The 14,534-nt window shown below is 44.8% G+C and overlaps 1 protein-coding gene across 15 annotated transcripts in view; it reads right to left on the bottom strand.

Moving 5' to 3' along the window:
* fbrsl1 (fibrosin-like 1) overlaps positions 1 to 14,534 on the bottom strand; it is a 317,636-nt gene that overhangs the window by 103,805 nt on the left and 199,297 nt on the right. For 10 of the 15 annotated variants that reach the window (XM_039802814.1, XM_039802815.1, XM_039802823.1 and 7 more), the window contains one exon: positions 4,738 to 4,767. The exons of the other annotated variants lie outside the window; for them this stretch is intronic. In XM_039802814.1, coding sequence (XP_039658748.1) covers positions 4,738 to 4,767 — 30 coding nt within the window. The remainder of the gene's footprint in view (positions 1 to 4,737; positions 4,768 to 14,534) is intronic. 15 annotated transcript variants of the gene reach the window in all.

The raw sequence follows: 14,534 nt of genomic DNA, 5'->3' as shown, positions 1-14,534 counted from the left end.
GTGAGGGAGGTGGAGAGATGCAGGAGCTACCAAGCAGTTGATGCTAACAGCTGGCAGCCTCCCCCTTAAAGAAAGAAGCGGCTGGCTCTAGTCTGGCAGCCAGGAGAGGCAAGCAGGGGACAAGCAGGGATGAAAGGAGGAGCGTGAGAGATGGAGTCAGTGATGAAAGGTGGGTGGTTGATGGTAGATGAGTGGCTGAGGGATGGGATGGGGGGGGATTTACCAGCTTGCGAAGGAGAAACTTCTGTTCGTTGCCTCCGACTCAAGCAGTCACATGAGAGACACAGGAAGGGATGGGAAACAGAGAAAGAGAGAGACAGAGAGCAATGTAGAGGAGAGAGGAGGAGAGAGTAAGGGAGGAGGCAGCCACATCGCACATCTTCAGGCTGTGAATAATTTAGAGGAGCACTGGGGAGACGAGACGAAGATGAACAAAAAACACTGGCAGCGTTTGACCTAGAGCTGCCGCTACATCAGTGCACATCACAGAGCGGAGAGCTCTCTCTCTCTCTCTTTCTCTCTCTCTCTCTCCAGCTCTCACTCTTCCTCCTTCCCTCTTGCGCTCTTCATCTCCCTCCCTCTGTGTCAGGGAGGAAACAGCTGTACGCTATTCTTGTTTCACCTCACATTCCATGAAACTCAACAGAATGGCTGACAACTTCGTTTCGTAAGGAGCTCTCTTTCTCCCTCCCTGCGCTGGGCACGTCAGAAGAGTCGGAAGAGCAGCGCGCCAAACGGATGCGTCTACATGCATTAGACGGGGCCGCGAGGGCCCATGCATGTGCGTGACACGCACCAGAGGCTAACGATGCCATCAAATCATCTTCACGGGATCAAAGCATCGACTTCAAAGAGTTCACACTTGATTCTAGCCACCTCGCTGCCATGACTTCGGTGATTATTATTGTCAGCTTTAACACTCTGCTAGTGTTGAAACAATTAGTTAGTTTTAATTATTGATAAATATTTATCACGCACGATGTCTTCTGTTTACTTCTAGCCTGCGAGGATGTGCTCCTTTTCTTTCCGTTATATCTCAGTTAATTGAACATCTTTTGGTTTCGGGCGGTTGGTTGGCCTAAAAAAAAAAAAAATACAATTCAAAGATGGGGGTGGACATTTTTTCTGACAATTTAAAGACAGAAACGATCAACAGATTATTTAGTGATGAAAATAACCATTAGCTGCATGTAGTTGGTAACTAAGTCATTTATGAATAATTGGTAGCCATAAATTGTGCCCATTCCATTTTAAAATCTGTGATCACAAAACTACTGGCGAGATATAAATTATTCACTTCAAAAAAACAAATACATATTAATATATAATTAGAGTATTTTTTTTATTTACAACTCAGAAAGTGACATTCTTTGTGTGAAAAACATCTTGCAAGATGCCCACATGGACACAGTCTGTGTCAAAAGACATGAGAGGGACAGTACTGTGAGCAACCAAGCAGTGGAAACTGTGGACAGCAGCAGTTAATAACAGCTGCCCTGTGATTAGGCACACAAGAGGTTAAACAGAGCTTTGTCAAGGTACCATGAATCACCTCACCTGCTGAAGTGAGAGAGTGTGTATGTGTGTGTGTGTGTGTGTGTGTGTGTGTGTGTGTGTGTGATGAAAGGACCACTGGGCATCTGTGGTGGGAGTGACAGTTGGGCGGACAGAGGGCGGTCTGATCAACCGAGAAGGGAGGGGCCATTTATTACTGTAATTAAGGAACCGTGGGAGTAGAGGAGCAGAGATTTTAAATGCACACCGATATGCACATGGAGTAAATCTCTTAATTTGGTAGGAATGATTGTGTGAGGCGAGTGGATAAATAGTAAAAACATGACGACTAAAGATGGCAAACAAAACATGAGGTAACTCAGTTCCCTCTCTTTATTTTCTCGCCCCCTCCCCTGCCGCCCCTCCCTCCCTCCCTCCAACACCCTCCTCTCCCTCCCTCCCTCTCCCACTGTCTTCTGCTCGGTCTGCGTGGCTGATATTAATGGGACGTCCCTTGTTTGTAAATGTGCCAAGTTGCGTGCACCGCTGCGGGCTGTCTATTATAGCAGGCCTCTGGGGCAGCATTTCCATATGGCGTCACATATGGCACTCAGCAGCATCAATTAATGTTGTTATAATACTGATTTTTATGAGCTAGGGTTTAGGGTCTAGGGTTTACTCCTTTCCTCTCTTCTCTACCCCTCCACCCCCTTCCTTTTTTTTTTTTCCACCCACTGTCGCTGATTCTTTGATTCTTCAAACTGCCTCTCTTCGATTGCTCAAACCTTCGACAGCCTGGCTTCGGAACAGTAGAGGATCCGCGAGGTTTTCAGGGACAAATTCCGAAAGCTCCTACCAGCTCCACTGAACGCCGCTCAAAGACCTTAAACATTACTTTGTTCCCGCTATACAGCAGAAGAGGGGTAACGCCACTGTCAATGTGAGACTTCGATCAATGGAATATGAAAGAACATGAAAGAGGTAAAGACAGCAATTACGCAGACTGAAAACTACGTTAGATAATATTACATATCTGCAAACAAACACCGCATTTTACAGCACCTATTGTAGTTTTGGTCACATTAGACCAGCATCAGGGCCTATTAGTGTGTTAAATTAGGCCTGTGTTTATGCACAAAGCAATAGGCAGATGGATGTAAGAACAGTATCTGAGGGGCCTTTTTGTTCCCTGGTGCCTTTGGTGGTGGATCTGACAGGAAGGGAACAAGAGCGTAGCAAAAAGCCCCGCTTAAAAAGCTCCCAGCCACACCAGCCTTGTCAGCGACGCCACAATTAGAGACTAGATCACTGGCGCTTCCCAGCGAGAAACATCTCACCACCACTCCTCAATGGAACTCTTTCGTTTGAGGAACACACTCAAAGCTGGGGTTTAAAACGTTTCGGATGGCTAATCACTCTCAGGATGAAAGGCCCTGGCGTGTTCGTTTGTCTCAGCGCGGGGAGCTTCCCTTGCCGGTTTCTCTGTCTCTGATTCTGATTGTTTTTGTTCGCTTCTTTTTCAGCAGGCAGGCGAGGCAGGCGAGCTGGCAGGCAGCGCTGTTTGAAGGTGCAGTCAGACCCGAGTGCAGGCCTGATGCTTTGTAGTGATATTTCCAGCAGCACAATCTCATTACTTTTTGACGTGGGGGATGCGTGCAGGGGCGGATTGTCATTTCACGCTGTCAAAAGTTCCGTGAGGGAACGAAGACGGGAATGGAACTTCAATGACCTGCATGCCTCTGGCTCGTCAAGACTGAATACATTACACAAAACAAAAAAAACGCAGATAAAATCCAATGAACCAGATCCTTGAAGATGCTGGTAAACTTAATGTCCAGTCCCCAGGGGGTGCTGAAGGAATCACTCCTTATCTGGAATCTTTGTAATTGGATCTATTTCACAGCCTCCTATACCTGTCACTATACATGCCCTGAACCTAATTAACCAAACGCACAGCCCTGCATATACAGGCAGCCAGCACGTATGCATATGTAGCTAAGACAAACAGGTCTTTGTGTCTTGAGAGGAAAAGTCCTGAGGGTAGCATCCCACACCTCTCAAATACGGTGAGAGCTTCTGGACGTTTTCACATGGGACAATCATTGGCAGCTCCCCCCTTAAAAACAAACTGTGTGTGTGTGTGCATTGTGTGTGTTGTGTGTGTGGAGGGGGGGGGGGTCCTTCGAAGTTGATTTCACACAGAGTTCTTTCAATGCAGAGAAAAACTTTGCTCTGTTTAAGAAGCTGCCAGGCACTGATTGAAGCGCCTGGTTACTATGTGAACCCCAGCCTGTTGCTGGGGTGACTGTCCCAAAGTGCTTCCTGGGTAATTTTCGAGGTCACTGGTTTGTGCACGCCTATGTGGTGCAGATGGGCCCACCCTCATTCAGGGCCCAGCAGGAACTCTTTCATTAGCCCCAGTGAATGGCCTCATTCATCCCCTTCACCTCAATTGGTCACGCTGCGTCTCCGCAGAGGGGCCCGGCACAAAGTTTTCTCTCTTTCCACTCCATGATCTTCCACGCACCACCCACCTTAGTCATGCTTCACTTCAGGAGCATGTGGTGGCCGAAGCTTCAGGCCTCATCTTTGGCCGCAAACTACCTTGGACTACCTAATAGATGGAACGGACATTGCCGTCTCCGTTTATCTTGAAGAACGTTAAATAAAAACACTGTGCGACACATTATTGAGCAGTAGATCAAGATGAATATGGCCCTTAACTGCATGCTTTTTTCATATTTAGGAACATGTAACATGTAATTATACTATATACATTTGTAACATTAACATATGTGCATAAAAATAAGTATTTTCTAAGGATCTCTATGACTTCCAGACCCCCAAGGAGCCGTTCCAGCAGAACTCAGAGCTATTTCATCCCTAAGTTGCCTCTCTCCTCCACTGAGTAGCTCCTGGAACTGCAGTGCTTAGCCATGCTAGTGGGTCTTCTACTCCCTGCCTCTTTTTGGCCCTCAAGTGGGCCTCAGGTCTGGCCTAGTGAGAAGTGACTAATTGTCTTAAGTTGTTAGTGTGCCTGGAATGAGATCCACTTCAATCTGCGACAGGATGCACAATAATTTTGGTTCTTGCTTCCTCCTGCTTCCCCCCCCTCTCTCGCTCTCTTTCTTTCTCCTTCTTGCAGCAGATTTACCCCTTCTGCTTCTCAAGCTACTGGGCTGTAAAATTGAGTGGACGGCAGGCAGGATAAAGAATGAGACCTGGCATCGTGGACGCACTAACCTTGAGGAGGGCCACTGCTGCTGGCTGCACCTAAAGAGATGGAGACAGAACGTCAGCCATATTGGACTGAGGAAGGTTAAAAAATGAGGAGGGAAGAAAGACCAAAAGGTAGAGAACAAGTGGAGACCCTTGCTGAAGAAACAATAGGACAGCTTGGTTAAGCAGGGCTAAATCAACACGAGCATGGACATACACACTAGAAATACATGACGGGGTGACAGAAAGAGAAAAGGGATCAGGTATTATTTAAACTGACCTTGTCTCTTAAGTTCCTTGTTATTCCTCACCTCCATCTTTACTTTTTAATAGACTATGTAATGTCTAGCCCTGTTAATCCTTTAGCTACTGTAGTGAACCCATCAACCTTTGCAAATCATGCTGAACACTTAAAATGTCTGACAAAACGTACATTTTTTTGTGTGAAAACATTATTAAGCAAAAAAAAAAAAACAAGCTCCGGAACATTCTTCCTAGCAGTTCTAACAAAACTATCCTTCGTTATGAAATCAACTCTTGCAAGGAATCTGAGCAATCAATTACTATGAATCACAAATACACTAGCTGCAGTTTAGATGTGAACAAATGGAGCCTCAGTCCCTTACAGATGATATTAGCGCTCTGAGCTGCTCTCTCTCCACGAGAGATTAAGCAGGTTTGTACTCTCCCAGGCGGGCATCGCTCCCCCCTCCAGGGTGCTGCACTATCATTTGCAGGAAAATTACTTCAGTAATGAAGAATCCAGGCCCATAAATCCTCATGGCCTCACCTTCCTTCGCCTCCCAAGTCTCGCTGAACAGCTAGTAAAAATTCCCTTTAAAAAATTCATAGCGCAATTTTGCTCAAATCCCTCCCAGCAAGCACAATTATGGAACTTTCATCTCAATTGATTTATGTCCCGGGCTAAGAGAGGGGGTGCATGCGTTGGAGAGGGGAGGGCGGTTGTGAAGGGGGAGAAAAAAAACAAGTGGTAAATCATTGTTTTTAAAAGGGAAGGCGTAAGGTCCTTTGTCACTTTGACAACACTTTACATGTGTGTTGTGGTGTAGCGACGGAGAGGTGCATGGATAAGGGGAGGAGGAAGAGGGACGGGAACGTCTGAAGGGGTTTGAAAGCAGGATTGAAATGGCAAAAAAGGAGGAAGAGGAGGGGAGGGAGATTGGGGGGGGGGAGGGGGTGAAAGGAGCGGTATTCCACTTGATTAATAACACTAATCAAATTATACAGTGTTCCACTGTGCCCTGAAATCTGGGGCCATAATGTCCTCTAATGGCGAGGTTCATGGAGCTAAACTTCAGAGGGAAAACACGGTGCTGACTGCTGCATGCCTTAATGAAGGCAGTAAAACATCCATTTCCAGAAGCCATGAAATGAAAGGCAAGATTGTAGATGTGCACCCAGTGGCTCTCCCACTGCAAAAAAAAAAAAAAAAGGAAGGCTTTTAACACAAAAGACAGTGTCAGAGAAAGAGAGAGAGAGAGAGGCACACACACAGAAAGACGCAAGACCTTACCAAGAGAAATGAGGGAAAGAATAGTACAAGAGAAGAGATTTAAAGGGCAAGAACACCAAGAGTAAGGAGATATAAAAACAAAAGGGATGATGAAGTGAGGATAGAAAGACGGATTGGTAGATGCTCTCAGTGCTTTATTTCCAAAGAAGTTCTCTCCTGGCATGAAGACAGTCTGTGTCTGCTGATTATGGATGAGCCAGGCTGCTTTACTATGTCTGTTAAACTTAGTGCTGCTGACAGCAGCCACAATTCATCCCTATATAGTTGCTGATGCACCTAACCACAGCATCCTCCCCCTCATCCATCTCAATACCACTCCATTAGAGTATTCCCTCTGTCCATCCAGGCATGCATTCTGTTGATCCATCTATCTATCTATCTATCTGTATTTCCATTCGTCCCTCCAGTCACGTGTGCATTCATCTATCCATTCATCCTTCCATCCAACCCTCCGTCCCTCTGTCTGTCCACCCATCTAGCAATTCAACCAATGTGGCGTCAATAACATTCTGCTCTGAAAGTTGTGAGACATACAACAATATTGCTCTGAGAGGTTAGCTTGTTGTTTCTAGGCGTCGTGACACGAGACAGCGGCACACTTTAATGTCCGACATCAAACTCTAAGCACAAAACATAAAGATCACTATGGCTCTAGTCCCAAAGTGTAGTCCTGCAGCAAAAAGGTCTGCTGCACTACAACTAGCTGAAACTCCAGACACTTCTTACAAAAGCAATATGGTTTACATTTAATCTACTAAATTGCACATGCTACAAACAATCAAATCAGCCTTTGCATCTTGAATAACGCAAATGTTGTTCGTAGTCCTTGGGGCAAAATTTCATCTGGAGAGCAATGGGAGTGGGGGGAGAGAACAACAAAGCTGAGAAAACACAGATTGCTATTGTTATTATCATCATAATTACAGTTGTGCTTATCATGCAAGCAGCCTCAATCAGGATGAAATACAGTTTCATTTGGTGCAGCTTCCTGTTTTGACTGGCTTGAGTTTGGGAACCACACACTTGGCTGGTGTGCCAAAAACTCAATCAGGCGCAATTACATAGCCATCAGATAGAAATGTAATTGATTTGAAAGCTGACATGAGATATAACTACATTACGGTGGAGGCACCGTGGGGAGGCTCCTCGGGGACAGGGCCTACGGGGAGCTCATTACCGCCAAGGTTTTGAATTATTGAGTGCTAAGGCACTGACATTGAGGAATAGAGGCGACCGATTGGCTGTTACAACTCGGCAAGTGTTTATCTCGACTTACAGCAACCTAAGACATCTGAAGGAGTGATCTGCCCGTGCATGAATATTGCAAGGGGAGAAGTTGTAATGGTTCATAATTGAAAGGGTTCAGGCCAAGGTAGCATCTGTGGCAGCACATCATGCCTGCTATTTCCATATTTAATATTTGTTATGGGTTCAACTAAGGCAAAACTACAATATAATGTCCTGCCTGTGGGTCCTTTCCAAAGCAATATCACTACCTCGTCCTTGGGTCACATATTTAGCGCTTTGGTTAGCGTTTAGTTTGTGGAAGCATCACATGTCACACCCAACCCTGCACAATGAGAGCTGTGTTAGCTCTGCATGGTGCTTTCCAAAATGTACTTTCCCTTAATTAAACTGTGCTTGTGTTGCCTAGCTTGGTTGTTGCGGAGCTTGCTGGTTAGTTTAATAGAGAAACTAGAAGAAACACGGTGCTTTATGTTCATTTGTCTGTCTTTTTTTTTGAAGTAATGCAACCAGTCCTATTATTTTAGCAGACACATTTTAGGTGTTTCCACTTTAGAGCTTTACAGACACAAAGAGCTTAAAATTAGGTGGCAGCCTCTCTTGGGATGGAGGGGGTGAAGAAGCACATCTGCCCGACCCTGACCACCAGCCTATGGGTCTTCCCTGAAATGCCGAAGGGTGACTGGTGAGAGGATAAAGATATAAGTCACTGTAGAGGGGCCTCAGTGTCCCCCAGGAAACTGGCGACTGCCTACCTCTGGGAGAGCTATGCCCCCTAGGCTTCTGCCACTGATCTCACTCTGTCTCTTTCTCTCTTTCTACCACTCTAGTCTCTCTCCCCACACAGCCCTCCTGTGAGCTTTCTCACAAAAATGAGAACTCAATTAATTCAGGCGAAATGAGGACGAGGGTGGAGGAGGCCTAGGGAGTCCAGAGAGACAGAGAACAAGCAAGAGAGGGAAGCCTAACCGAGCTGCACGTCGATCCACGGCCTGGAAACGGCAAACAGAGCATGGGGTTGGCTGTGCATGTGCATTAAGTCTTTAGCCAAGTTAATCTTGTCTGCAGTTTAAACATGGGCTGATGAACGAACGCTCCTCATTACAGAAGGGGATGCTGGGTAAATATAGACTGGTCAGAGGGAGAAGAGAAAAGAGCAAAAGCCTCGAAAGAGCTGAAGACAGAGCAGAGATGATTAAAGACATGCTGACACTCAATCCGCTGCATGTTGTTTATCACATGGATGGAGGGAGGGTCTCACAGTTCACTGACTGACATTCTAGCTCTCATGATACGACGGTGACAGACGCTGTAGATGTAAAATTACAGCTCTAAGTATCGCCTTACAATAACCTACATAGCATAGGGGATAAACAAACTGTGGTGTGAAAAAGGGCCGCATGTATTTCAGTTTATGAATGTGACCTGTGACCCATGACCCTGTGAACAAGGACCTCATGCTAGACAACAGTCATCAATCTTGAGTGAGCCCGCTCACCCTGCCTAATGCTATATTAGGGCGCTACACGCCGCCGCACAGCTCAGCTAATTTTCTCATAGCCTGGCAGAAAACCAGCTGTTAGCAGGGGCTGTCGCCAGGTTTGAGGTCACTAGCGCATACACACATGCACACACACACACACACACACACACAAACACATTCTACGTACACACAAAATATGTGATATGAGGTGGCACACTGCAGTATTTCCAGCAGCTACATATGCTAAATAGGCTAAAAACAAATTGACATTGCAGCCATCTTTGCTTCATCTAGATTGTGGCTTAAAGTACACAAATGTTTCTGCATTTCTCACAGAGAACTAAAAAAAAAAAAAAAAAGAACAAACGACCCATTTTTACCGGAAGACAACCTGTAAGCTGTGAAATGTCGTCTCCAGCGCGATGGTGTTATAAAAGTAACCACTTCCCTATGACAGAGTGTAAATCGCACAGCGTTCGGGGATATTTTTATGTTCAGTGTTGACTACAGTGCATATATTGCTATGTTTTACCAGTCCCAACTCCAGGACAAGGCTAGTAAAATAGGCGAGTCAGATAGTGCCAAATTTTCATAGGATAAATACCGTGCATGTTAGGAGCCAGGGGGGATTGTGGCAAATGTGTTTCCCAAAAAAAATCTGTCTGCCACTAGCACTTAGAGTGATTGAATAGCCTGTAAACAGAAGCAGCAGACTTGCTTGACGCTCTCTGGGAGACATTAATACAGTTGTGCTTCCAGGAGCTGAAGGGAGGGAAGGAGGTGGGCGCTGAAGTTCATGAACTAAACAGCGAGAGCAGGAGCTGTTGAAACGACCCGTCTCTGCAGACGAAACTGCAGAGTAAAAGCACAAGACTGTTGAGTTCAGTATATCAAGTCAGTCATAAGACACCCTCGGTCAATGGCTGATAGTGTTCCTCGCATTAGCCCAAATTAAAATTAGATTAATCTTTAACAATCTCATTAAAAACAGCCATACGATGACATGATCCATATTCTCCTCTGCAAACCCCTGAGAGAGAATGAATTCTCTTTTGTTCATGGTGCTCGTTTTTTTTTTTTTTCTAGCGGGCCAGCATCTTTCCCCATCTATAAAATTCATCACAGTCAGAGGTCATTTTTTCCCCAGATATATGTCCAATCAAGAAAGTGTGGAGACTGCACATCGTGTTGTTGTTGTAGCAGGTCCAATCAGAGGCGATATGAGCATGAAAATGAATTAAGCACACAATTTAGCACTTTAGTTGAAGGCATGTCGTTGTGTCTTCACCACACATCAGCTGACATTGATACTATATTGAGCCAAAGGATATAACACCAATAACAACCTAAAATGAAGGCCGGGTTTTTCCGTGACCTGAGTTTGAGGTTCTAATGAACAGAGGCATGGAGCTTTTCACTGCGAGGCAAACAACTAATCATGTTTGTTATTTGGTCAAAAATATATCCGGTGTCTTCCATAGTCCTGGCAGAAACAGGATCGACAAAAATAACCAACCCACTTTCTTAATGTCAGCTCTCAGGTGAATAATTATTATTATTTCGTTGACACAGTGTCAACTTCCAAAGAACTCTAACAGGAAGGAGAAGCAGTGACTATTCAAACTCTGCAGCTACAGCAGTTTCGTTGGTGGTGAGCCGTTGTGAAAATGTGAGAAAAACCGCAACCTATGTGCCTATTGTGCAAACATGTTAAACCACAAAGGGTGCTGGGAGTTGCTAAAAGATCCGGCTATCTCTATATGGGGTTAAGCCACAACCCAACACAAACTGAAGCTTCGTTGTGTGAAAAAAACACGTTTAGTGTTTTAGCTTCTGACAGTGGCACATACACAACTTGATAAATGAGTGGAGAAACAGAGTGAAGGCAGATGCTTCCATAGATAAGAGGGAAACTAAATCTTTTCATAATGATGTAAATGATATGCTATGGCCTTTGTAGCGACCAGATCTTAACCCAACTGAACACTTTGTCGAGGAGCATTGATGCTGTTCTGGAGCCCTGTGGTAGGCCTTGCTAAGACACTTTCTGTTAAATACAATGCTCCTTTAGCCCCAAAAAAAAAACACAAAGAATCTGACAGACAATAGACATGTACATCATGTGTCTGACAATAAAGCGCTTAGACACACACAATCACCAGACACCTGGCACACATGTCTTCTGACCCGAACATGAAACCAGGACAAGAAACACTATGCAACCATTTGGTTTTGTTTGTCCTCCTGGGGCCGTCTTGGCTCTCGGAAACCCTACCCTGGCATTCGCTCTAATCCCCAGAGAATCAAATGCCGGGCCAGCAGCATACAGATAAAGCACCAGGTGATCGCATATCTGTGACAGACCACCGTAGAAGTCTCCAAACGTTGTCCCGCTGACACTGCCTATTTGACGGCCCTTCTCCTGTTCTCCACTTGGCCTCGAGGGTAGCCCCCTGTATCAACTTACATCTAGCCGTTTACCTCCGAATAACCAGAGCCGCATCAACTCCAACTGATTCAATTGAGCAGAATTGCACACAGTTCATTGGCTTTTGGCTGGCGCTGGCGGAGTAGATGACAGCGGTGTGTGGAGCCGGAGAGTATCAGTTGACCCAGACTAATTATTCATAAGGCCTTGTTGTGATGGCTGCTGCTCCGGTAAGGTCAGGCAGGAGCAGCTAAGAGGAAAAAACAAACATTTCCCACTAAAACGGAGTTGACACCGCTGGGTCTCTACTGAAAACTATGAAAGAAAATCCGATGCCTCAAAAGGGAAAAAAAATACATTACTAAGAGTAGTGAGCTCTCCGTGTGCCACTGTAAGTGGATAGCAGTGTGACAGCTATACATTCCCGAATGGAGCTTGTGTTTGATACAATGGAGGATATGATATGAGAGGGGCACTCATGCATGGCTGAAAGGAGAATGGTGCAGCTCCTTAAATAATAGTACACTCTGTGTCCTCACACCCACAGGCAGGCATTGCCTTGAAATTTGTAATTACAGTCATTGCGATGTCGACAAATGGGCCTCCAATACGCTCTTCAACGCTAAAAAAATACAGGTTGCGTTACCCATGAGGGGATCTACTAAAAGCGTCCGTCGACAAAGCTTTAATTTATCAGCTCTTGGATGGGCACAAAATGTCCAGATGTCTGCAAAAATATTCCGAAAAACACTAATGAGCTGAGTCTTTGACTGAGGCATAAACTCAATGACTCCTGCAAGGAAAAGTGAGAGAACACTCTTATACTCTATAGGCTCAGGCTGCTTTCCCCCCTCTATTTACAATCAAAATGAAGCACAGAAATGTGTCCCAAGTACACACACACAAACACACACACACACACACACACACACACACACACGGCCCACTTATGAGCAAGCACAATAGTGTGGCAATTAGTGGCTAGAGAGGAAGAATGCTGGATCGGTTACAGTTGTTGAATGTTAATTACAGCGTTTTACGGCACTGAGGAGATAACGAGTTCGCGCCTGGTGACAGCAGCGACACGTCCTTTAACGAGAGCCGTGGAAATTTATGAAACTTGAGATCAGGGACAATGAGGCGTTACTGGCTTGTCAGACACTCTCCTGCTCACCCTCCCTTTGTCCTAATGAAGGCAGACACTCGTTTCTTCCTCTTCTGCGCTCGTTCCAGCGCTGTTAGCCTGGGATGATTATTGTTCATGGAGGAAAGGTAAAAATCAACTGATTGGGATTCTGTCCTTGTCCTTACCTTATCATTTCACATCATCAGCTTGTGTTACAGTTATAGGGTAGAGAGAAAAATAAGCAGCAAAAATGTGGACACATAAAGGCCAAAGATAAACATGGGGTCATATTACAGATAACTCCCTGTCTGGGGCAGGAAACACAGCCGGTAGCCAGACAAAATGTGAGTGACCATTCATTCCCGTCTATCTGAATAGCGAGGGATCAAGAGCTTGGTGAAATCCGAGGGGGTTAATATGGTCATGTTGTGAAGCCTGGTTTGGAATTTAGGTTAATGGAATCATTGATAGGGCTCAGCTCTAATGCCAGCGACGCTTAAGAGGATCCATACCGCATGATTTAAACAAATCCTGGGACATTCTTCAAAGTTTCCCCCACTGACCCTGGCAAGACTTTTTGAAACAGACACAGACACAGACACACACACACACACACACACACACACACAATCTAGAGTCTACACAGCCTCTGCTAACCAGAATCCCCCAGGCTGTATCAACAGCATAAATGTTTTTTATAGAATATTACATCAGTTACACTAGGGCAAACGTAGGCCCCAATGGAAATATTAGGCCTAATAAACACATAGAGAGAGCCTGTTTTCTTTTTTTCCAGGCAAATTACTCTGAAACATGGGAGCAAGAATGTACAGTAAAGCATGGGATTCTTGAGATTGTAGCTCATGTCTAGACTTGGACCTGACAAACATAAAACCTCAAGAGTGCACTATGCCTAGCCATAAACTAGTGATTTATATCTGCGTCAAAGTATCCTGACTTACTGCTAATTCAGCTATATTACAAATAGGGCTGCAACAACAACGTTTGTGAGAATGTAAATGTACTCCTAATCACCACAGAAAAGCTGCTGACCTGCTACCAATACTTGTGGTGGGAAAAGGAGTCTTTTATGTGGGCTGCAGCCTCGATTAGGAGGAGGGACTAGCCTACTGGAGAGAGCAAGAGAAGATCTTTTAAAACCACAGAAGATGAGGCGTCTAGGTTGGTGTTCAGATGTCAATAAAAACAGGTGTTAACCAGTTTAGCTAAGATGTTAAGAGCTTAGATAATCCCAGCCTGGATCCTAGAGGGAGCCGGCTCTGGAATACTAATGCTTAGGATGCACCATTAAATCGCACAGTTGAGATTTAACACCGAGTTGAAGGCTGGGTTTGAGTGGTACTGCTGCTACAGGCTGTCAACGGCCAATTTGCATCTGCTGGCTAATTACCAAGGACTGAAGAATATGGGATGTTCACATATAGCCAATACTTGGCTGTGAGAAAAAAACAAAAGTAGTGTTTTACTTTGAGTAGTTTTCTGCTATATCATCAGAAGTATGACTGAAACAAATACGATTACCATGGCTAGAAATGAGTCATTATAGTATAAGTGACATTTCATTTAAGATGCATTCTAAATACGTTTATCATTCGGCTACTTACCGCTTATGACCATCAACAACAGAATTCAGTTTTGTCTCATCTCTTCATCTGTCTTCCTTTCATATTCCTACCGTGGAACATTAACATTATATACACAGACAGCATGCTGCTGCTGTGGCGTCGCTGCTGCCAGCCCTACTGTATCTTCTACATTGAGTATGCCTTTGAAAATGGCCACCAATAATAGAAGGTTTCATTTCATTTCGTTATAAATGTAATTTATATTTGGTTCTAGACAGAAAAAGGTCAAGAAGCGTGTGCATTTTCCACAACACGGTCCTGCAAATATTTCACAATATAAGCCTTGTGTAAACAAATGGAGATTATGTCCACAGAAACACTAGAGGGCTTTTAATTTGAAATGGAAAAAGGAAGTGTTG

Source organism: Perca fluviatilis, chromosome 6, assembly GCF_010015445.1.
Source record: "Perca fluviatilis chromosome 6, GENO_Pfluv_1.0, whole genome shotgun sequence".
Classification (NCBI taxonomy): Eukaryota; Metazoa; Chordata; class Actinopteri; order Perciformes; family Percidae; genus Perca; species Perca fluviatilis.
The sequence above is the reverse complement of the archived record's forward strand: the minus strand, read 5'-3'. Positions and strand labels throughout refer to the sequence as shown.